Source organism: Dendropsophus ebraccatus, chromosome 8, assembly GCF_027789765.1.
Source record: "Dendropsophus ebraccatus isolate aDenEbr1 chromosome 8, aDenEbr1.pat, whole genome shotgun sequence".
Lineage (NCBI taxonomy): Eukaryota > Metazoa > Chordata > Amphibia > Anura > Hylidae > Dendropsophus > Dendropsophus ebraccatus.
The window spans coordinates 54,462,068-54,486,603 of NC_091461.1; the positions used below are offsets into that span (position 1 = coordinate 54,462,068).

The window sequence follows — 24,536 nt, forward strand, 5'->3', positions numbered from 1 at the left end:
ATCAACGGCCATAAATAATTGACAGGTCAATTATTTCCATGGTCGTAATTCATTTCGATGCTATTAATTTTTTTTATGACAACGACCGTTGTCATGAAAGGTACATCATATGAACATAGCCTAAGGCTGTATTACAGTGCTCGCTTCCCCCTTGTTCTATTACACTCACAGACAGCAAGTAAGGCACAGCAAAAGAGGCCGCAGGGAGCAGCAAAGGGGCTGCCCGGAAAATCCTGAGATCGTGCGGGCTGCCCATTGAACTAAGTGGCGGTCTGCAGCTCTTATTACATGGAGTAATGAGCTGCAGACTGTCGCTGACATGATTATGATTTTTCAATATGTTGAAAGACCAGATCGTGATCTATTAACATATGCTAGTTTACCAAACGATTAACTTCCAGAACGGCCAGTAATCGGCCAAGTACAGCTGATAATTGTTTAGTTTAATAGGGCCTTAAAGTGTCAGTGTCGTTATAACTTTCAAAATCTAAATCAACAGTAGATGTGAAATAAAGCAAGTTTGCCATATACATTCATTATTATTTTTGTTGTTATCATCCTGTAAAACAAAGCTGAACTTACCAGAAATCTAGGTCCAGTCTCCTGAAGGCAGATTTTCTGACTGATTGAAAAAACAGACTAAACACAGGAATTCCGGCCAGTACAGAGAGTCAAAGCTCAATATGTCCATCAGTCACATGACTGCCTTCTCTCTGTGAGAGCTCAGATGGCCTGGGATACACAGGACTTCCTGTTTTCTGACTGTTTCCTGAATGTAAATTGCAAACTTGCTTTATGTCCCATCTACTGTTGATTTATATTTTGAAAGTTATAACGACAGTGACACTTTAAGTCTGACTGGTGGGGGAGGTGAGGCAAGTATGACTAGAAGCTGATACTTTCTCTTGCCCAGTGTTTAAAGTTATTTTCCAGCTCTGCTCCATTCCAGCTCATTTGCTTATTTGCCTACCTGTTAGGTCCTGGGTCCAGCATGTAAGGCCCTGGGGACCTGACAGGTTCTCTTTAAGATTATGCAATCTGCTGCCCAGAAGTCTGACATCCACAAACTTGAAATGTTCAGTCTTTTCTTGTAAAATAATTTTAGTTCAGAGTTTATGCACATGAATAGCTCATGGCCATGTTGAGAAACAGAACAAAATTCTTTGAGCTTTGTCTTGTTTTGTATGAATAAGTTATAACTTATCATATCAATTGTCTTGCCTTCCCAGATACCCTCTCAGTCTTCCCCAGGAATACCTTTCAGTACCTGCTTTTTCATTTTCTCATGAAGTTTGTTATGTTGTTAGTTAAAAAGGACCTGTGACCAGCCCAAAACATTGAGTTTTGTGATCCCAACAGTGCTTTCTACTTTCTTACTCCACCCCCCCATGTTCCCAAGATATTCCAAGAATTTTACTATTCGGTTGACTCTATGTACCTTTCACTGAATACTGAGACTTTTTACACTCTCTTCCAACGTTCCAGTCCATCTGATTATTCAGTGCAAAGTAAAGATAGTCAACCAAATTGTAAAAATAAGTTGGAAATGGGTACACCGTTGGGTGCTTCTGCGTATGGGGTTTTAGGGATGGCAGCAAACAATGTGAGTATTTTTTTCTGTTCATATTTATGGACTCAGTTATTTGAACAGTTTTTGACATGTAAAACATTCCATTGAGTTCAATGGTCTGTTAGTTCCTATTTGGAGCAATTTTATGTCTGTAATTATTACAGGTGTAAAATTGTGTTCAAGGAACTTCTAGCTTTACCTTTACATTAGGTTTTCAAGCCTTGAAGCTGTGATATGCTTAGAGGAGATGCTTGCATGAAAGCTCAACCTTTCCAAGCGCTACTGCTGCTGCTGCAATACTGATCATCACCCACTTGCATGTAGTCCACAACACTGGAAAACAGTACACTAACACTTTACTAACCTGACCACACTCCAGCGTCATCCTTGGTGCCTGGAGCGACGGCCTTGACCTTCATGGGACCACCCTGGTAGACTAACACTACCTGAGCGCATCCCCGTCTCTTCAGACATTGCCAGGTGATGTCATGGATACCCAATGACGTCCCTAGTGACCAGGAACGCCGTGGGCCCAAGTCACTGGCCAGGAGGCTTTGGATGGAGCAGCTGGGCTGCATTACTGTGGGGTTGACTGGCGGATGTTCCTGTCACTCAGCCCCAAGTTTGACATGTGTTCCCAGTAGAGGATTAGGATGCCGACCCAGTCAGCCCGTGGCCGGGATTCTAACCCACTATGAGTAGTATCAGAGACTTGGGGAATATGCTGGCTATTAGACTAGTTTCCCTAGCGTTCTGGTATTCCCTGCATACTTCTTCTGTGTTATCCTTTGTTATCTGACCCTGGCTTTCTGTATTCTGACTATTCTGGTTTTATGCCCGCCTTGACCCTTTGGCCAGTGACCCGACTATCCTCTTATGTCTCTGTACTTCTGCTGTCCGCACGTTGTGACCTCGGCCTGTTCACCATCCCTTTTTGTTGTCTGTCTAGTTTCCATTTTGTGTTGGTACAAACTATTAGTCGGGGACTGTCGTCAAGTTGTCCGCAGCCGTTTAGGGCTCATTGAGGCATGTAGGCAGGGACAGTGGGCGGGAACTAGTGCAGGTCCACTGTCCGTGTCCTTCCTGTTTTTCCCTGACTGGTCAGTACTACTGAGACCTGACAAGGACATTTCTACATTTCATTGTGGCTGGGTGGGGTGGCTGACTGTCAAAATCCTTATTTCGTTTGATTGCTGTGAGTAACACGACTGCAACGCACAATGGTTGCAAGAATTGTGAACCTGTGGTTAACTTTACAATAGAGTTGGAGAGAGATCGGTGCAGTAAGTGCCTAGTCCTATTTTTTTTTAAATTTCTTTATTCTTTTTACATTTTATCACAATTATAAATTACATATCCAGCATTAAGAAGGAAATTATGCATCACTTCAGTTACAATAATAAATCATGACCGAATGTAAATCTTCAGAATTAAATGCATAAGATCCAAAAACAGCATAAAACAGCCCTCTTCCTTCCTTGGAGCATCCTTATGAGCCAACAAAAAACCAATTTGATAAGATAAATAAAACAATTTAAAGTCTGGGAGCCAGAGCCCTCCCTTTCTAAGGGGTGGGCAGAAATGTGAATACTATAATCGGACCCTCTTTCTCCCCCAGATCAGCCCGTTCAAGATCCTCTCAATCCCCCGAAAACATCTGTCACTGATCCAGGAGGGAGCGGCGGCCAAGAAGAAGCCAATCTGGTGGAGAACCACCATCTTAATAAGGGAAAGCCTAGATGACATGGATAACGGCATCTTCCCCCAGACTCTAATTTTATCCTCCACTTTGCTCAGAGCTGGTTTCAAATTATATTTCACATATTGTTCAGAAGAAGGTGTTAAGACCACGCCGAGATATTCCAGTCCTTCGCCTTCTGCCAACAAAATAATAAAGGCGAGAGGGGGCAGCCTTGTCTAGTCCCTCTTGATATTGCGAATGAGGGGGAAGAGACACCATTAACGCTGACCGAGGCTCTAGGGTTCTGGTTTAGCAATTGAATCATACCTGAAAAATTGCCACCAAAGCCAAAATCCTCTATTACCTTCCATAAATATAACCACTCAACGCGGTCAAAGGCTTTGGTCGCATCTAGCGCCACCAAAGCCCTGGTCTCTTCATCCCTGATTTGCATATTCAGAAAGGCTCTTTTTATATTATAATGGACTGTCCTACCTGGCATAAAGCCACTTTTATCTTCTGAAATAATAGATTCCATGACTTTCCCCAACCGCCTAGCCAATAGTTTAGCAAAAATCTTGTAGTCAGTGTTAAGTAGTGAGATGGGGCTATAAGCCTCTATCTCAGTGCTTTCCTTGCCCTTTTTTTTTTATAAGGATGATGTTAGCCTTTTCCATGGACATTGGAAGTTTCCCCTCTCTACAGGATTCAATGAGAACCTGTAACAAGAATGGTAAAATGATTTTTAGAATATTGTCGGTATATTTCATATGGCAGCCCGTCTGGACCAGGAGCTGAATTCCCCTTAATTCAGGAGAGAGCTTCTTCGATCTCTACTAGTGTAATAGGGGCATCCAGTTGTGAAAGTTGGACTAAGGAGATCTTGGGGAGATTAATCTGTCCAAGAAAGTCAGAGTGTAAATTTTCTAGATTGGGTTTGGAAGAGTATACCTCATATACTCAAATACTTCATAAATTCATACCTAATCTGTTCTTGTGAATGCTACAATTCCCCATCCATACCCCTGATGATCTTGATATCCTGAGACTCCCTCTGACTGTGGAGTCTAGCTAAGGTTTTACCAGGTTTATTCCCCTCGATAAAGGATCTCTGATCGAGAAAGAGCATCTTATTATGCACTTTCCCTTTCAGGTAAAGGGCATAGTCTTCTTCAGCGGCTTTTAATTGACTCAGTAAACCTTCACCTACAGACTCAGAGTATGCTGCCCTGGCTGTTTCAATATTACGTAGTAAGCCCTCCTCTTCTTTTCTATAGCCCTTTTTTGTTAGAAATATCTTTAAAGCGTAACTGTCATTTCAGGGTCATTTTTCTGAAAACATTAAATATCAACAGTACAAGCGATTTCAAGAAACTCTGTAATAGGTTTTATGTACTAAAAGAGTTTCCTTCTGTAGTGAAAAAGCAATCTCCCAGCCTCGCGGCGGGACCGCGGCGTTTAAGTGTAAGTGACAGGGGGAGTCCCCTGTCACTTACCGATCTGAACCCCCGCAGTGTGACTGCGGGGGTCCCGATCGGTAAAACGGACTGCCGGAGGTCTCTCACCTGCCTCCGTGCGGTCCGATCGGCGATCTGCTACACTAAGCCTGCACAGGCTGGCTCAATGAGCAGATCGCCGATAACACTGATCAATGCTATGCCTATGGCATAGCATTCATCAGTGTAGAAATCAAACTAATCTATGTAAAAGTCCCCCAAAGGGACTTCAAATGTGTAAAAAAAAAAAAGTAAAAAACACTATTACACTACCCCAAAACCCCTCCCCCAATAAAAGTTGAAATCACCCCCCTTTCCCATTATATAAATAAAACATATAAAAATAAATAAACAAATAAACATATAATATACCGTAGCGTGTGTAATTGTCCGATCTATTAAAATATAACAAGCGTCATTGCGAATGGTAAACGGCGTACACGAAAAGAGGGAAAAAAGTGCGCGGATTACTGATTTTATGTTACATTATATATAAAAAAAAATTAATAAAAAGTGATCAAAACGTCCGATCTTCACAAATATGGTATTAATAAAAAGTAGAGATCATGGCGGAAAAAATGACACCCCATACAGCCCCGTAGGTGAAAAAATAAAACCGTTAGAAGCGTCACAATAGTCCCATTTAATTTATAATTAATTGCCAAAAAAAAGGATTTCATTTAAAAAAAAATATATAACATAAGAGAATCTGCGTAAACCTGCATATGGTTGTGTTCGGGCTGACCTATAGAATAATAGTATCATGTCGCTGTTACCATATAGTGCATTACGTAGACACAGGAACCCCCCAAACGTTACCATATTGCATTCTTTTTTGCGATTTCACCAATTTATATCTTCATAAATAATATATTTGGAATTCCATCATACATGGAATGGTAGAATGAATGACGCCATTACACAGTACAACTATTCCTGTAACAAATAAGCCCTTACATGGCTTGTAGATAGAAAACTGAGAGTACTAGAGCTCTTAGAAGGGGAGGAGGGAAAAACGGAAACACTAAGATCAAAATTTGCGCGGTCCACTGGGTCATTTTGGGCCTGGTCCTCAAAGGGTTAATAAAAATGCCCCTTATATAGGCCTTTAATGTGTCCCAAACACATTGTATGCTGTTCCAATATTACATTCTAAGAAGTGTGTAATATCCACCATCACCCTGTCCTGATTCTCCAACAGCTGCAGCCAGAGAGGATTCAGTTTGAAGGGCCTGTGACTACTATCCCAGTGAGTGCACTTGGTTTCCCGGACCAGAGGAGTATGGTCAGAGCAAACCCTCGGGGCATATTTAACTCCAACAATACCTAGTTCTATTTAGTTTAGTTAGTGAGTATATGCAATGTCTGTATGCATGCTGGACTGGAGCTTATGACAATGTGTAATGTGCCAACCCTGTTTGTGTGTTCAGTGTGTTTTGGAGATGTGGCTTCTTGATTTGTCCCATATGAGGCGTGATTGTCAGCTGAATAAAGGCCCTTTTACACAGAAAGATTATCTGACAGATTATCTGCCAAAGATTTGAAGCCAAAACCAGGAACAGACTATAAACAGAGATCAGGCCATGCATGAAAGCCTGGGATTTCTCCTCTTTTAAAATCCAGTCCTGGCTTTGGCTTCAAATCTTTGGCAGATAATCTGTCAGATAATCTTTCTGTGTAAAAGGGCCCTAAGTCAGTGATCAGCCACCAAACATGCAAATGCTCATGTGATGGCTGATCATAATGTTTTGCTCTACTAAAAAAAAATCATAATTCAACAGCACATCTCCCCATGAAATAAGGGATTACAGCCAACGATGGCAGCATAGGGCCACAGGCATGATCCATCGATTATTTGTGCAACAGTGCCACATGTTGGTTAAGCTTTGTGATAAGTTCAGTAAATTAATGATTTATAATATTCTTGCTAATATTGGTTTTTAAAAAAAGTTTTTAATTTAGTCTCTAATGAAATAACCTCTATAATGTTGTCACACTCTGCAGTCTCATTGTCTACTGTATACTGTGCTTTTTTCTCTCTCTATGCATCTAGTATAATGCCACCCATTTTGCGCCTTTAAATTATTTTCAACCGATTCAGAAACCCCATAGTTTGTTTGACGAGACTTGTTTGGGACTGTTCTGAGCGACTCTTCTGATCTCTTATTTTTCCTAAACATATGCTACCTGTTGTTGTTTTTTTTTTTTTACAGAAGAATACACTTTTCTCACTCCAAGAGAAATCTGAACAGTTATTAACCTCGGTGTTGCCAAATGCATTACTCCGAATAGCTTCATCAACCAAATTGTTCCCCAGATACACTGTCAGGCCTGAGAAGTAGAAGGAATAACCACAACAATTGTCTCAGGCTGCTGTGTGTTTTGTTTGGGGGCACATTTGGATTAATACGTTGCAAGACATGACAAAAAAAGACTCTGATGGAATATCAGTCCCTTTATGTAAGCTTATAGCCTATGCCACACATTCTTTTTGCTTTGCATCAAGGATACATCTGCAGCAAGAGATAAATCTAATCACATGTCACTGCAGATGTCAATAGCAGGGTGCAGTAAAAGGGAACGGAAAACAACATGTGGCTCACAAGTCACTTGTCGGGGAACTTCTACAGGGTTGGCCTTAGGCTAGTTGACATCTGGTGCATCAGCTTTTTTTTTTTGTTTCCCTCTCTCCCCCATATAGAAACCTTCCATGAGTCTCCATCATACCCACTGGATTTATCTATTGGCTGCCAGCGATGGCATATTCATGGGCGTTCTAATATTGGCTTAAAATTCAACTTGATTTAAATTTGATCCGAGCTCTCAAGTTTTCTTTTTAAATGAAAGATCCACAAAGAAATTAGACTTCAGATTTACACATTCACACAGCGGGTTTTACCTATATAATTTCATTTCAATGAAACATCTCCCATTATTACAGCCTTGTCACGTTTTTGTAACATTTTCCTCCAGAAATGACTTAAGTTCTCCGGTTGTAATATTATATTGATTGCATCTCTAGCTAGTTTTCTATTAGGTTAAATTTTCTTCTCTCCCTTTCCTATTATTTATATTTCTATTTTTCCATTCTGGCCAGTTATTCATATTTATTCTTCCCTCTTATATTTCATGCCTGGATTCCCAGCACACAGGCTTCTAACACCAATCATATTTGCTGCACTGATGACATTTACAGATTGAGTCCAGTTATTCCAGCCACATTACATTTGCTACATTATGGCACTATTCCTTGGAGGAAGATCACGTTTAATGTTGCCTCTTTAAACTAGTTTTAATAGGAACTATCATGTTGCTTTGCTAATCAATACTGATTTTACACTCCTGGCACGTTTCAGCAGACATAAATCTCAGACAGGCTTCTTAACCCTTCCTCACTGCCAGGACAGGTATTCATGATGACATGCACAGAATGCTTAGTCCTGTAGGCTGCCAGATAGGATAGGAGTCGGGTGACAAAAAAAAATCTGTGCTTTATGATTATCCATAAGACTTTTTCAGAGGATGGAAATTGCATTTCTTCTTGTAGTTTTTTCCTGTGTTATTGGCTTGCGTGGCTTGCTTGGGCTTAAAGTTTTACTTTAGCCTTAGAGATGTAGGTTTCCTTTATCTTTGGAAGTTTAATAGTTGTAAATTACTCAACCTTCACACTGGACTTGGCTGTCAGTAAGTCTTTATTATGTCGCTACTAGCTATGGGACGTGTTTCAGCTGCTCGAACCACAATGGTCAACTAAATGCCAGCAGAAACTGATTGGGCCCTTGCCCGAGGACGGAAGCGCGCAGAGTGTGCAAGGGCCCATTTAGAGCAAGTCTTGTCCACATGGGGCGACCCCTTATATGCTGGATGGACATTTCACTGTATGGAAGCCTATTACGGATGGGACAGGGGATGGGACAAGGTATTTCAAGGATACCTGTCATGATGCAGTCTGTGCAGTTCAGCTGAAAGATTGTATTACCCTGGATACCCTTTTTACAAGACCTATGGTATTATAATCTTGGTGGTTTTACAAAACCTATGGTATGCTAATCTTGTTTTTGCTTTTGTTGTACAGAATCCCTGCTACTAAATTAGCTTGACTCTAACCTGTCCTTGTTCGAAAATGACACACCAGTCCAGATGTGATAATGTGTCTGTGCCAGAATTCTGTCCAAAGCTTGGCACTTGGGACTTTTCTCCACATTATGTTTTAGACTATTGTGACACTTTACATTAGGGTTTGAAAGAGTTTGAAAAGGGGACCTGGCCTTGGTATAATGGAGCACACCAAAATGAGGCACTGAATTCTGGAGCACTTTAAGCAAACTAATAAATGGTATAAAGTTTGGCATTTAGTACATCTGGGTGACTGTCTTAGCTGTACATATTTCTAATTGCCTGTCACTGCTGTCTGCCATAACCTGCTGCAACAATCTCTTCATTACATTTGACAACATAATAGTCCATGAGACACTCTGGGTAGAGTCACAGCTAGTGCTATCCACCATACTCTTCTCCAGCCTGCTGATGTCCTGTTGGCTTTAGAGAAATTATCCTACATCCTCGGTCCCTGTGCCTAATGTTGTATATTGAATAGGCTAGAATATGAAACAAGAGTGCACAATTGGGTAATAATTTCTAAGAAACGTGGTAAGTCCAACAACAATGAGGCTTACTTATGCTGCGTTTACACGGAGCGATAATTCGCCCGATTGTACGATTAACGATTTAGAAGAAACGATTTTTTTTAATAACGATCAGCGTTTAGACGGAATGATACATTTTCGTACGGAAAAAACATTTTGCAATCGTTTTGCGATCGCTTAAGCCTATCTCGCACATAGGTTAAATCGGTGAACGACTGTTTACACGGAACGATCTGCGAATTTTTTGCGAACGACGAACGACGATTTAAGAACATGTTGTAAGATCAATATGAACGATTTCTCACTCGTCGTTTGATCGTTCGCTACGTTAACACGTACGATTATCGTTCGAATTCGATCGTTATTGTGCAAATTCAAACGATAATCGTTGTGTGTAAATGGAGGAAGGGGTATACACCTCACTTGTCCACAAAATCTCTATATTATATCTGCTAGCGCCGTGTGGTTCTCTCCTTGCTCATATTCCTGTGGAGGACTGTATATGCAAGGAAGACTCGCTACCCTGCTGTTCTCAAAGTATATACCAGCCACATAAGCAAGGAGGGATGTATCATTAGTGCAATGACCCCCCCCCCCCCCCCCCCGGTAGCGCACTTTTCACATTCTGCGCAAAAAACTTCAGTCCATGTGCAAAAAATTATCAATAGGTTAAATATTGTGAACATTTTTGTGAAAAAAATCTTTCTTAAAAATTGGCTAATATAAACCATGCTCCAAACTATGCCCCCTCAGAGTATAAAATAAAAAAGGCACAGCATAAACTGCTCAAAAATAGTGCAAACAGCTTCATAAATGCTTAAAAATAAATCCCGTGAGCAGAAAGACCTTTTACGCCAAAATAATGGAGCAAAATGAATGATAAATGCCCCCCCCCCCCCAAAGACTTATACTCTGCTTACCAACCCCAGTGACATTGATAGGACATCTATGTTTGGAGAAATTATAAGGTGACATTCATGTTGTGAACACTAATAAAATGTCTTAGTCTTGTAATGAAAAGGTTAAACTGGGTAAAATCAGATGTTTATCAGGCTGATGCTGATTCGAAACCTTCCTTCCTATAATGCTATATGTTGTTCTGATTTTCAATCAAGGAGACAAAGCATAAGGAATGGTGTGCTCATCTCCAATGCTGCACATGTGCGACTGCAGTTCCACATTCACCTCATCAGCTGCTCGCGCCTGACGTCTGGGATGATGACAACTGACGATGCATTTCCGTCAGTCAGAGAAGCAAGAACCACACACCTCCCTCTCACAGGGCTCCTGCTATCACCTGGATGAAATCTCAAAATCATCAGTAATTTAACTATTAGTATTCACCACTATGTTAACTATTACTATTCACACATGCTTAAATTACTTATGAAGATATGAATCTTAAGACTGCACAAATGTTAAAATATATATGATGCTTGTGAAATATAGACAGGGCCATTTATAGGGCTGGGCGGGCCGGGCCACCGCACTGGGCGCCAGGAACTAGGGGGCGCCTGGCGATGCCCGACAGCACATGGCCCCCGCACACTCACCGCAGGCCAGAAGCGAAGACCGGCTCCATGACAGTATTAGGTAAGTATACTTTTCTTGTTTTGTACTGTTTTGTGTTTTGGGGCAATTCAGGGGGCACATTACTATATGGGGGGGGGGGGGGGCAGTATTATTACTATATGTGGGACATTATAAGTATATGGGGGACAATGCAGGGGACATTATTATTACTATATGGAGGACAATGCAGGAGACATTATTACTATATGGGGACAATGCAGGGGGACGATATAAATATATGGGGACAATGCAGAAGGACAATATTATCAGTATATGGGCAATGCAGGGGGACTTTATTACTATATGGCGGCAATGTAGGGGGACATTATTAGTATATGAGGACACAGCAGGGGGACAATATTACTATAACGAGGTACAGCAGGGTGCATTATTACTATATTGGGGAAAAGCAGGAGACATTTTTACTATATGGGTGCAAAGCAGGAGACATTATTACTACAGGGAGGTACAGCAGTAGGCATTATTACTATATGGGTGCAAAGCAGGAGACATTATTACTATAAGGAGGTACAGCAGGGGGCATTATTACTATATTAAAGTAAAGCAAGGGATCCTACATACAGGGGGCAATCCACACACCTACTGACTTAAGGGCACCAAACAGCGCAATTATCACAGTTTGGGACCCTATGGGTGGGAAAAGGGAAGGAACATGCTGCATAAGTGCGGAGCCTGAGATGTTTTTCTGGCAAGTTCAGAAGAGATAAATTGTAGCTGCAAGAAGTTGTCACTGTGGTCCAGGCCAAATGGAGAGGAAAAGAAAAGTGACGCCTCAGATCAAAGGGGTGCCACACTGTTCTATGCCGTAATACACACACTGCTTCTTCCTAGTAACCCAAATCTTGATAAAAGCCCCACTTCCTTCCCCAGGACCGAACTGGTCTGGGGAAGGGGCTTTTATCAACATTTGTCCTGTTGCCAAAATGCCCAAGAAACTGCCCTGAATACAGGCATTGGTAATACAACACGGCAAACCTTTGTCAATCATTGTTATGTAGAATGGCTTGTGGGCATCGAAATTGCCTTGGTTTATACCTGCTGGTTGGAGATAATCTACCAAGTTATGTACTGAGAAGATATGTTATATATGGAAGGCATGAAGGCTGACTGCCCAAAAACAGAAGAAAGGATATTTCAGAAAAGCGCTATTCAGAGTAAAGAGTTAAAAAAACGATCCAGCATTTATTTATTTTGCTTCTATTGTGCAGGGTAGGCTACTTTGAGAGAATACTCTATATAGTCTAGTGAATGCCGTCTGTACACCTGACCACATGGCCAATATAATAGAAGGGCTCTAAATGAATAGATGTAACTGACATGGAAATATGCAAATTACACTGTTAAAATATTCTAGGTGAGCTCTCAGCAAAAAGAATAAGGGATATTCCTATCTGGATATGTTATGCCCCAGCCCAGTCAGGATTTTGGGTCCCAATACTCGATTGGACCCCCTTCCCCCCTGGAATCTCTTAGGTATAATTTCTTCAGATGGAAATACTCCTTCAGGTGTATTCTTCATTAGGTGATGTTTTACAATATATAACAGAAAGTTGTAGCTCATGACATGTAATATGTTTTAGGCACCATGCATACTGCAAAGCCCTATTGACTTGAATGCATTATTCTGTTCCCCAATAAAGAACTCCATTCTTTGTATCCATAGAATAAAAGTCTGTGATTATATTACATGTAAACATACCCTGAGAAGTTCTACAGATTTTGACATGAACAAGTCAAAGCTTTTTACAGTCATTGGAATATGCCGGCAGGTGTGATAAATGAGGCAGACTTAAGTGGTGCTTCAAGCAGCAGGATTTGGAAAGAAGGCAGCTTATTTTAATAGCAACTTGGAAAACTGCTGTCACCGTGGAAGCTAGTGTTTTCTGTAAATCCGTTGGATGTAATTGCACTTAAAGAGGCAAGAGTATTTTTGCAAAGCAGGACATTTGCATTATTCTACTTACTGTTTAAAGGGGTTTTCAGGATTTCTAAAAAAAAATATATATATATATATATATATATATATACACACACACAAAAGTAATTACAGTGCTGTGAAAAAATATTTAGGCCCTTCTTCTGTTTTGCATATTTGTCATATTGGAATGTTTCATGTCACCAAACTACAGTTGAAGTGTCCGCTGTATGTAAGGTGCTCTATGCTATTTGTGTAGTGTGCTTTATACTATACATACAAAAGCAGGGAGTCTTCTTTATCACCTGAGGAATATGTAAAATGAGCTGTAAGGTGATATTCCTGGTGATTGAACAATGGTTGATGTTGTACCCATCCACAAGAAGGGTACAGACCAGTTAGCCTGATTTCTGTGGTAGTAAAAATTATGAAAACTCTTCTAAAAAAATAACATAATCAACAACTTGATGGATCCAAACCAGCATGGCTTCACTGTATTCAGATTATGTCAGACTAATCTCATTGATTTCTTGGATTATTTAGCAAAAAGTGCTGGATGAAGATGGTGCGGTGGATATCACCTATCTGGACTTTAGTAAAGCCTTTGATACAGTTCCTCAGATCTGATAGAGACATTAACCCTTTGAGGACCAGGCCCAAAATGACCCAGTGGACCGCGACAATTTTCATTTTTGTGTTTTTGTTTTTCCCTCCTCCCTTCTAAGAGCTCTAGCACTTTCAGTTTTCTATCTACAGGGCTATGTAAAGGTTTGTTTTTTACAGGAATAGTTGTACTTTGTAATGGCATCTTTCATTCTACATTAACATGTATGATGAAATCCCCAAAATATTATTTATGAAAATATAAATTGGTGAAATTGAAAAAAAGAATGCAATATGGTAACGTTTGGGGGGTTCCTGTGTCTACGTAATGCACTATATGGTAAAAGCGACATGATACTATTACTCTATAGGTCAGCCCAAACACAACCATATGCAGGTGTGAGCTGGGTTCACACACTGTATACTTCAGGCAGTATTTGGTCCTCAAGTCAGGTCCTCATAGCAACCAAAACCAGGAGTGGATTGAAAACACAGAAAGGCTCTGTTCACACAATGTTGAAATTGAGTGGATGGCCGTCATATAACGGTAAATAACTGCCATTATTTCAATATAACAGCCGTTGTTTTAAAATAACAGCAAAAATTTGCCATTAAATGATGGCCATCCACTCAATTACAACATTATGTGAACAGAGCCTTTCTGTGTTTTCAATCCACTCCTGGTTTTGGTTGCTATACAGCCTCACAAATACAGCCTCAAATATACATAGTGTGAACCCAGCCTTACACAGATTCTCTAATGTTATACTGTATATTGTTTTTTTATTAAATCCTTTTTTTGCAATCATCTATTAATAAAGTGTCCCTATTGTGACGCTTATAATGGTTTTATTTTTTCACCTACGGGGCTGTATTGGGTGTCATTTTTTGCGCCATGATCTCTTCTTATCATTAATACCATATTTGTGTAGATTGGACGTTTTGATCACTTTATATATATATATATATATATATATATATATATATATAGTAACAAAAAATCGGTAGTCCTGGCACCTTTTTCACTCTTTTTGTTTACGCCGTTTGCCGATAGTGATGACGCTTGTTATATTTTAATAGTTCGGACAATTCCGCACGCTATGGTATATTATATGTTCATTTATTTATTTTTATATGTTTTATTTATATAATGGGAAAGGGGGGGGTGATTTTAACTTTTATTGGGGAAGGGGGGGGGGTAGTGTAATAATGATTTTCACTTTTTTGTAACACATTTTAAGTCCCTTGGGGGTAGAAGATGGCACTCCGGACAGTAAGGGGTGCTCGTGGTAGGACATAGTCCTAGTAGATATGGTAGATAAATCCCGGCACTCACGATTTAAATAAGGCTTCTTTTATTTAGGTGAATAAAGCAGGTACATGAGAGGACGCGTTTTGGCCATTATGTACCTGCTTTATTCACCTAAATAAAAGAAGCATTATTCAAATCGTGATTGGCGGGATTTATCTACCACACCTTTGGGGGACTGTAACATACAATACTTTGCTTTAATACACTGATCATTGCTATGCCATAGGCATAGCATTGATTAGTGTGATAGGCGATCTGCTCATTGAGCCTGCCTGTGCAGGCTAAGTGAGCAGATTGCCAATCGGACCGCATGGAGAAGGGTAAGAGACCTCAGGCGGTCCGATACAATGAGTGAGTGGTCTGATCGTTAAGTGACAGGAGACTTTAAGGGGTTAGACACGCTGAGGGCCGTGCTGCTCACTGCAGCCGGCCCCCACCTCCTATGAAGCGCGCTCCGGAGCGCGCTTCATAGCAGGAGAAACACCCTGGACGTACAGTTACGTCCAGGGTCGTCTGGTGACAGACTTTCATGGCGTAACTGTACGTCCAGGGTAGTCTAGGGGTTAACAATTGTTAAATTGTTTGAGTTTAAGCGATAATCTTCTGGTGTAAACAATGCAACGATCAAACTACTAAAACATAGAATGTAATAGACAGTGGTAGACTAGCATGTGCTATGATTCACAAGGTACTTTCCATTCACAAATTAAAAATAATAATATATTATTTTCATGTACAATTTACAGAGGTTGCTAATATAGCTAATCCATCATTAATATCATAAAAATAATGCATGAAATAAGGTAAGCAGAGAAGGAGTGGGCTGGTCGAGGGGTGGATATCCTTCTTATGCCCTATCTATCTACAGTGTACTGCTAGGGTAGAGCCTCCTCTGCTCCAAGTGGGAGTGGCCCTACACTATGTGAAGTTCGGTGTTAGGGCCCGTGCACACTGAGAAAAAGGAGGAATTTACAAGCGGAGTCTACGAGGTGGATTCTGCTTGAAATTCTGCTTGTCCTATTGCTTTAATTAGATTTTTCATGTGCCTCCACTCTCACCTCAAAGAATGAACATGGTCATTCTTTAATCGGAGAGCAGAGGCACACGAGAAATCCCATTGAAACAATAGGACAGGCAGAATTTCAAGCGGAATTTGCCAAGCAGACTCCGCTCATAAATTCTGCCTCTTTCAGGCCCCCTTCACACGTCCGGAAAAACCACCCGAATTTCCTATCAGGAAATACGGATGGATTTCCGGACCCATAGACTTGTATTAGTGACGGACACCCTTCCGGATTTTTCCGGAAGGGTGTTCGTTCCGGAAAATAGAACCGGATTTTTCAGAACCGGTCCTATTTTCGTCCGGAATTCCGGCACGGACGCCCCCATAGAAGTCTATGGGAGCGCTGGAATTACGGGCACTTGTTTCACCTATAGGTGTTAGTAGTTGGGTTCATCATGGATGCTCGTGGGTATCATATATGCATGTAGGACATGTGGGAATCTGTTGGTGCCCCAAACATATGGTCCATAGTGGTTGATCCCTCAACACTTGTAGTATGGTTACTGCATTATGTTGGAGTGCTATTGCTGTAAATAAAGACTCCCTATGATGCCACAGGTGAGAAGAGAAGAAGCTCAGAAGTCGTTATGCATGTCCAGTTATGCTGGTTTGTGATGACAACTACTATACAGTATATATATTAACCCCTTAATGACGCATGATGGGTATACCCATCATGCGGACGCTAAGGGTGATCAGAGAGGGCCCCCAGCGTGAGCCCTCTATGCAGCCTGCGGTATCCGGTTGCTATGTGCAGCCAGGGACCGCGGGTATTAACCGCTGCACGACCGGCTAATTAACTGTTGAAATGCAGCTGTCAAAGCTGAAGACTAATTCCCTTTAAGGGTATATTCACACGGGAGGGCTCGCAGCGAGATTCTCGCTGCGAGCCCGGCAGGTCCTGGCAGTTCCCATACACTACATACTTGCTGCGGTCTAAACGACCGCAGCGAGTATGTAATTATACCGCCCTTAACCCCTTCTGCTCCCCCGCTGTAAGCATACTTTACCTGTCCTTGCTGCACGGGTCCGGCGTCCTGCTCTCCCGCCCGGCCAATCAGTGGGCAACACACTAATTGGCCGGACAGGAGAGCAGGACGCCGGACCCGTGCAGCAAGGACAGGTAAAGTATGCTTACAGCGGGGGAGCAGAAGGGGTTAAGGGCGGTATAATTACATACTCGCTGCGGTCGTTAAGACCGCAGCAAGTATGTAGTGTATGGGAACTGCCAGGACCTGCCAGGCTCGCAGCGAAAATCTCGCTGCGAGCCCGCCCGTGTGAATATACCCTTAGACTATGACAGTACATTTGGTTAATCAAATAGATCTGATGCTGCTACACTGCTGTAAACCTTGTCATAATGTTTATAATTTGTTTGCTGTGATGGCTGGATGCTGGGGGGACATCACACTCTAAATGCTTAGATGCTGCAGGTTGTTATAGATGCTAGCAACTTAAACTGCCATAATCAGAGTTGCTGTCCTTCCCCTTTCTGCTTGATAATGAACCTGGTAGTGGAGCTGGACTAACCCTGACAGCAGCTATTGTATTGGATGAACATTAGTAAGTATAATCACTTTTAATGTTAAAGGGGTTGGCCACTTTATAGTAAAATAGTTCAATGTACAGTATACATAAGTGTAGTCACTGTATATACTGACAGCAGTTCCCTGTAAAGCTAATATCAGATTCCCTCCTACAGGCTGAGCTGTCCTGCTCTGTGGTAAATCTTTTCATAAGATGGCTGACATGGAGGAGCATGTGACCATGCCAAGTTTTCACCATAGACATATACAGGCTCAGTGGGGGGACGGGGGATGGGGGATTTGTTGACCACAGCAAACAGAGCTCATAATATTTAAAACCTGAGCTGTGATTGGTAGCTATGGACAACAAAGGGCATTCCTAGTGTAAGGGTGCCTTCACACGTACCGTATCGCTGCGTTTTTAACGCTGCGTTTTTATCGCTGCATTTTTGGTGTGATTTTTACATGCGCGTTTAGATTTTCACATGATTTTCATGTAAAAATCAAAACTTGCATGTAAAAATTGCACCAAAAACGCAGCGATAAAAACGCAGCGATACGGTACGTGTGAAGCTACCCTTAGGTTATATTTACACATTTGTTTTTTTCAGGTATGGTTGGGTGGCCCTCATTTTAACACGAAAATGTGGCCATACTTTGAAATAAACGTTGTGTGAACATAGCCTTATAGGTTGAATTAAACATCATAAGGCTAGGTTCACACTATGTAACTGTGCAGCTGTATTTTTGTATGCGACTGTAAATTTGTATACAAATAGAAAAACACAATGGGCTTGATTCATAAAAAATATATAAAGAATTTTTATTGTATATAATAGGTACCAATACATAAACAATTTTTACCAATATAAAATGAAGTTTTTTTAAAAGAATATGACCCCAGTAAAAATACATATAGGATAGGTGTCAGCAATGCGGTATTATACCCACAACAATTTTCTAATATGGGAATATAGCTATAAGGTGCATAAAGTCATATACTGTTCTAGTATTGCCTCAATATTATTACGCATGTAAACAAAGAAAGCCAAGTGGCCACTATAGCATTTAGAGCATATTGCACATACCCATATTGTCTGACACCGCACAAGCCGTTCCTACGTACGTTTCGCTATTGCACGCTTCCTCGGGGAACTGCCCACTTCTGATCTTACCCCCCTTAAATATGCTTCAGTACTAATTGATAGCCCTGCTCCTTCCGGGACTGCGGCGCGCTGGACCGGAAGCGGAGGCCGCGTCACATCCGGTCCGGCAGCTCACCCCGAGTGCGCATGTCCGCAACGAAAAACGTCACGGACATGCGCACATCAGGTACTGAGGCCGACAGGATGCGACGACGGCGTCAGCAACCGCTCCAGCGCGCACGCCCGGGAATGTTAGATCACATGGCTCTATTTAACCAATCATGGATTCGCTTTTTATGATGCTGAGGAGCATTATCAAAGAACACTCTCTACATACGCGAGCCTATCTCCTCGCTCTCACAATAACATCCTGTATACATGATTATAACAATTACCAAGATAGTCATTGCCTTTAGAAAAAATATAATATATATATAAATATACGAAAACGTGAAAATCGTGAGGCATAATTATGTATACATATAATAATAAAAAAATATTTTTTATAATAAAATAATATAAAAAATGTGAGTATAGATCATATATAGTGATATAATAGACAGTAGTGAAACATGATTATATCAAAAAATCATGATTAGGAGTGATTAATGTGCGGATGAAACTCCGGCCGTGGGAAAAAATAGACATGCGGCTCAAAAAATACGGTCATTTACTTTGAAATCTGGTTCAACTAAAAATAACAAATAAAATCTTAAGAAAGTGATGCAAACACCTCTGGATGGATCTGGGAAAGCAGGGAAACAGTTTACATGAATTGCTATTACCGGGGTTTGCGATCCTCTGCACTATAGCCGATGTCTCTCATAGTTAATCTATTAAAATAATAAAACACATTTTCTTTGTAATAAAGTCCCTTTCGTTGTTCAATAATTAAATTTAAACTAATCCACCATTTTGCAATTAAATATACTGTTAAAATAAATATATATATAAATAAATGTATATTTATATATAGATTTATTTTTTGACAGTATATTTAATTGCACAATGATGGATTCGTTAGAATTAAATTATTGACCAACGAAACTGAATTTATTTAATCGAAAATGTGTTTTATTAATTAAATATTAATTAGTACAGGAAGCTCCATAAGCCGTTAATTCATATTGCCGGCAAAAGAGCTTTCTGTACTAATTATCACTTTACTTTAATGAAAACATCAAATGTTCCTTCTAATTATGTTATTACAATAGCATTATTAGAAGAAACATTTAGAATTATATGTGCGCTCAGCTGATTGGCTGATCGGCTGAGCGCACGTATAATTAGCGGGTCCGCAGCACAGTGACTTCATTGTGCTGCGGACCAGCGAAGAGGCAACATCGGGGTGAGTATAGAGCTCTCCCCACCCCCTCCCCAGCACTGCACCCCTCCCAGCAAGGAAGGGGGGGTCAGTTAACCCCTTCCTTGCTGGGATGGGTGCAGTCTGACATCAGTCTGGCCCCCAAGGGGTTAAGGGGGATGCAATACATCCTCCCTTAACCCCTTGGGGGCCAGACTGTAAGCAGCGATCTGTAAAGATGCTGCATACTGTAAGGTGCACAACACCGCTCACAATGATGGGTGTTGTGCTCCTGTTTGTGTGTTTTTTGTGTGTTTCTCCCTTTTTGTTTTTCAGATATCGGTATCCTGTGGATTATGTCGGATTCCGTGGACTACGTCGATGACCAGCGTTTTTTTAATGTTTTTTTTTTTTTAATAAAATGGTCAATGAGGGGTGTGGGGGGGGGGGTTTATTTGAATAAAAAAATTTTTTAACTTGTGTCTTGTCTTTATTTCTTTACTTTATAGACTTAGTAGTGGAAGCCGTCTAATAGGCGGAATCCATTACTAAGTTGGGGCCTAGTGTTAGCCGGTATCAAATGGCTAACACTAACCCCCTATTATTACCCCAGTACCCAATGCCACCAGGGGTACTGGGAAGAGCCGGGTGCCAGTGGTCCCGGAGCGTCAAAATTGGCGCTCCTGGACCGGGCGGCAGCAGGCTGGTAAGATTTAGGCTGGGGAGGGCCTAAACCAATGGCTCTTCCCACCCTGGTGTTACCAGGCTGCTGTCGTTTGGTTTTTAACCCGGCTGGTTATAAAAATAGGGGGGACCCTATGCGGTTTTTTTTTATTATTTATTTATTTAAAAAAAAAATCGCATAGGGTCCCCCCTATTTTTATAACCAGCCGGGTTAAAAACCAAACGACAGCAGCCTGGTAACACCAGGGTGGGAAGAGCCATTGGTTTAGGCCCTCCCCAGCCTAAATCTTACCAGCCTGCTGCCGCCCGGTCCAGGAGCGCCAATTTTGACGCTCCGGGACCACTGGCACCCGGCTCTTCCCAGTACCCCTGGTGGCATTGGGTACTGGGGTAATAATAGGGGGTTAGTGTTAGCCATTTTATACCGGCTAACACTAGGCCCCAACTTAGTAATGGATTCCGTCTATTAGACGGCTTCCACTACTAAGTCTATAAAGTAAAGAAATAAAGACAAGACACAAGTAAAGAAAAGACAAGTTAAAAAAATTTTTTATTCAAATAAAAAAAAAACCACACCCCTCATTGACCATTTTATTAAAAAAAAAACATTAAAAAAACGCTGGTCATCGACGTAGTCCACAGAATCCGACGTAATCCACAGGATACCGATATCTGAAAAACAAAAAGGGAGAAACACACAAAAAACACACAAACAGGAGCACAACACCCATCATTGTGAGCGGTGTTGTGCACCTTACAGTATGCAGCATCTTTACAGATCGCTGCTTACAGTCTGGCCCCCAAGGGGTTAAGGGAGGATGTATTGCATCCCCCTTAACCCCTTGGGGGCCAGACTGATGTCAGACTGCACCCATCCCAGCAAGAAAGGGGTTAACTGACCCCCCCTTCCTTGCTGGGAGGGGTGCAGTGCTGGGGAGGGGGTGGGGAGAGCTCTATACTCACCCCGATGTTGCCTCTTCGCTGGTCCGCAGCACAATGAAGTCACTGTGCTGCGGACCCGCTAATTATATGTGCGCTGAGCCGGTATAACAATGGCCGGTTTTGGCCGGTATAACAATGGTCGTTGTTATACTGTGTGTGAACATAGCCTTTTAGTGTATTACAGTGATACATTTTTCAGAAACAGACAGGGACACACATTTTTGAAGAAAACGTAAGGCTATTAAATTTTCCGTAAGGCTATGTTCCCACTACATAATGACGGGCGGAATTAATGATCATGAATAATAAATTCCGAACGTTGTTTCACAACAACGGCCAATCCTAGTACTTATCTGTAGGTAGTGGTAACATAAACCTAAGGTTGGGCTGAGACTTGTGGCCATAACAAATGATGTCATGCTTTAGTAATAGTGGGGCAGTGGGCATTGTCACCACTACCTCAGCATACTGAATAAAGCCATATAGGAAGACACAGCAGCCTCAGTGGGGGGCTGTATAGATCAGTGACATCACGGCTGCAGTCATAACACATATCTCTATGCAGCAGCTACAGCTGGGGACGGTGCATTCAAGGACACCTGACGTGACCAGTCCTCACATCTCAGCCAGTCACACTGCACCTTCAGTAGTTGTGACGCCAGTTACAACGCGCGTCACTCGCTACGTGTGCCTTGCACTGAAAGCGAGGCTTAGGCCGCACGGATGACTTCCGGGTGCGGTGCAACGCTTAGCGAAGTAGCCACGACACCACAAAACACAGTGATGTCACTCGCCGCTCGCAGTCATGTGACTTGTGGCGTCATCCTGTGAGGTGACAGCAGATGGACGTAGATGAGGCTTTTCTCTCAGTTGGGGAGTTCGGTTGGTGTCAGAAGCGGCTGACAGGGTTCCTAATACTACTGCAGGTCGGTCCTGTCATTAAGGGGGTGTGGGCCAGCGGAGGGGTCACCATTCTCAGCGTACATGGCAACTTCTGGCTGATGCAACTTAGTGCGGCTTCTGCCTTGTTTCTATCACTTCAAGTGACAGACGACTGGATTGTAGGACTGTCATACATGATGGACAGCCCTAATCTGCAGCTGGTTCTTACACTGTCATACATGATGGACAGCCCTAATCTGCAGCTGGTTCTTACACTGTCATACATGATGGACAGCCCTAATCTGCAGCTGGTTCTTACACTGTCATACATGATGGACAGCCCTAATCTGCAGCTGGTTCTTACACTGTCATACAGGCACCTGCTGGTGCAAGTGTTAGATGAGGTCACTGCTGTGGGGCGTGACATCACTGCTGTGTGGAGTGACATCACTGCTGTAGTGTGTCCTCTAGTCCACACTATACGCTGGCACTTACCCTGGTACCAGTGACCATCACATCTTTGTTGTAATGTACCACCCTTGGCATATATAGTACGGCCTCATCTTGTGGCAGAGACGTTGCCCCATGTATAAGATGCCGCTCATCCTGGTGCACTGCAAACTTAGAGGGATTTTTCAGGGCTATAAAGAATTCCTAGGGAGAAGGGGCTCTGTTTCTTCCCCAGAGCCCCCGTCAGATCTATCCCAGTGATGGCGCTGTATACCAGTGTGTGCTTCCAGTCATGGGAAACACCTTTAAATGGACACTGTCACTTCTGTTCAGTCTGGATTTGTGTTCACACCCCATACGATAGCTGCACCAAGTGCACACTATGCCTGTTCTTTTGTAGCTGTTTGGGACCCCAGCTTACACACTACAGACCCCAACCGAACAATACGTTTGATATGATTTTGCAGGTACACTTTAAAGTGACTGTACCACCAGGCCCAGGCTGAAGCACTGGAGGCGGGCCGACCCACCCCCAGTGGGAAGAAACCCCAGCCCCTCCATGACGTGACTCCATTAGGGGCTGGGGTTTTCTCCCACTAAGGGTGGGTCGTCCCGCCTCCAGTGCTTCAGACTGGTCCTGGTGGTACAGTCACTTTAAGCCTCCCACACACGTCTTGTGCTTCTTAAAGGGTACCCCTGAAAATGCCTGGAACATTGCAGAGATATTCCCATCTGAGCGTGTTATCCCCTATAGTGAGTAACATGTTGATTGTGGGGGTTTTACCCCTGGTATACCCACTGGTCTGGTAAATAAGGAAGCATTGCATTTAGGAATGAATAGCATGAACTTTTCATGAGCATTTAGCACTTTATTCATTTTTTATGGTATGACAGTCACCTATTAGCATGTTACTAGATGGCAATACCCCTTTAAGTGCCTCTTCATATTCCTCCAGATACTTACAAAGCTGCAGAAATATAATGTGGACCAGACCCTGTATGGAAGCTCATGATGGATACCTCCCAAGTGTTCCTCTTTTGGAGGGACAGTCCCTATTTTTGACCCATGTCCCTCTGTCCCTCTTTGCCCCTTAGATGTCCCTCTTTCTGACCTAGGAATTATATTTGCATTAATTAACTTCTTTGTTGCTCTATAAAGTGTCTGCTTTCTTACTGTATACTGACTGAGTTTGACACCAATGGCCTAGACCAGTGCTTCTCAATTCCAGTCCTCAGGCCTCACCAACAGGTCATGTTTTAAAGAGTCACTGTCGTATTCTTAATTTTTTTTTTTTTTTTTTTGCAGAAATCAATAGTCCAGGCGATTTTAAGAAACTTTGTAATTGGGTTTATTAGCCAAATATACCATTATCTGCATTTAAAAAGCCTTTTCCCAGGTCCCCCCCTCCCTCCTCTTTTCCATCCACTGCAAAAAATCAGGAAATTGTGACTTGTTGCATCAGACGTACCCAGTCTGTTCTAGGGAGGGGGGAGGAGGGGGTTAGCCTACAGCAGAGAACGGAGAACAGAGGATTACAGGCAGGGAGCTGGGTGACAGCTGTAATCAGAGCTCAGAGAGGTCAGTGGTGACTGTCAGAGGAGATAAAGGGTGAGGTATTTGTAGATTAACTCCTTGTTGTCCTGTTTTGGTCTTTTATTTAGCTTTCTCCATAGGAGAACAATGAAGACAGGGGGGAGAGCTTCAAACTGCTTTTTCATGATAAA

General features: G+C 42.1%; 1 protein-coding gene across 5 annotated transcripts in view; it reads left to right on the forward strand.

Annotated features, from left to right (window-relative positions):
* The window catches only part of LOC138799354 (solute carrier family 22 member 15-like), a 261,620-nt gene that overhangs the window by 32,140 nt on the left and 204,944 nt on the right, over positions 1 to 24,536 (forward strand). For 4 of the 5 annotated variants that reach the window (XR_011364245.1, XM_069980391.1, XM_069980395.1 and 1 more), the window contains exon 1: positions 22,299 to 22,405. The exons of the other annotated variant lie outside the window; for it this stretch is intronic. Coding sequence is in view for 3 of the 4 variants with exons in the window: in XM_069980391.1 (XP_069836492.1) it covers positions 22,322 to 22,405 (84 nt within the window). In the remaining variant the exon portion in view is untranslated. Of the gene's footprint in view, positions 1 to 22,298; positions 22,406 to 24,536 lie in introns of those variants that run through there. 5 annotated transcript variants of the gene reach the window in all.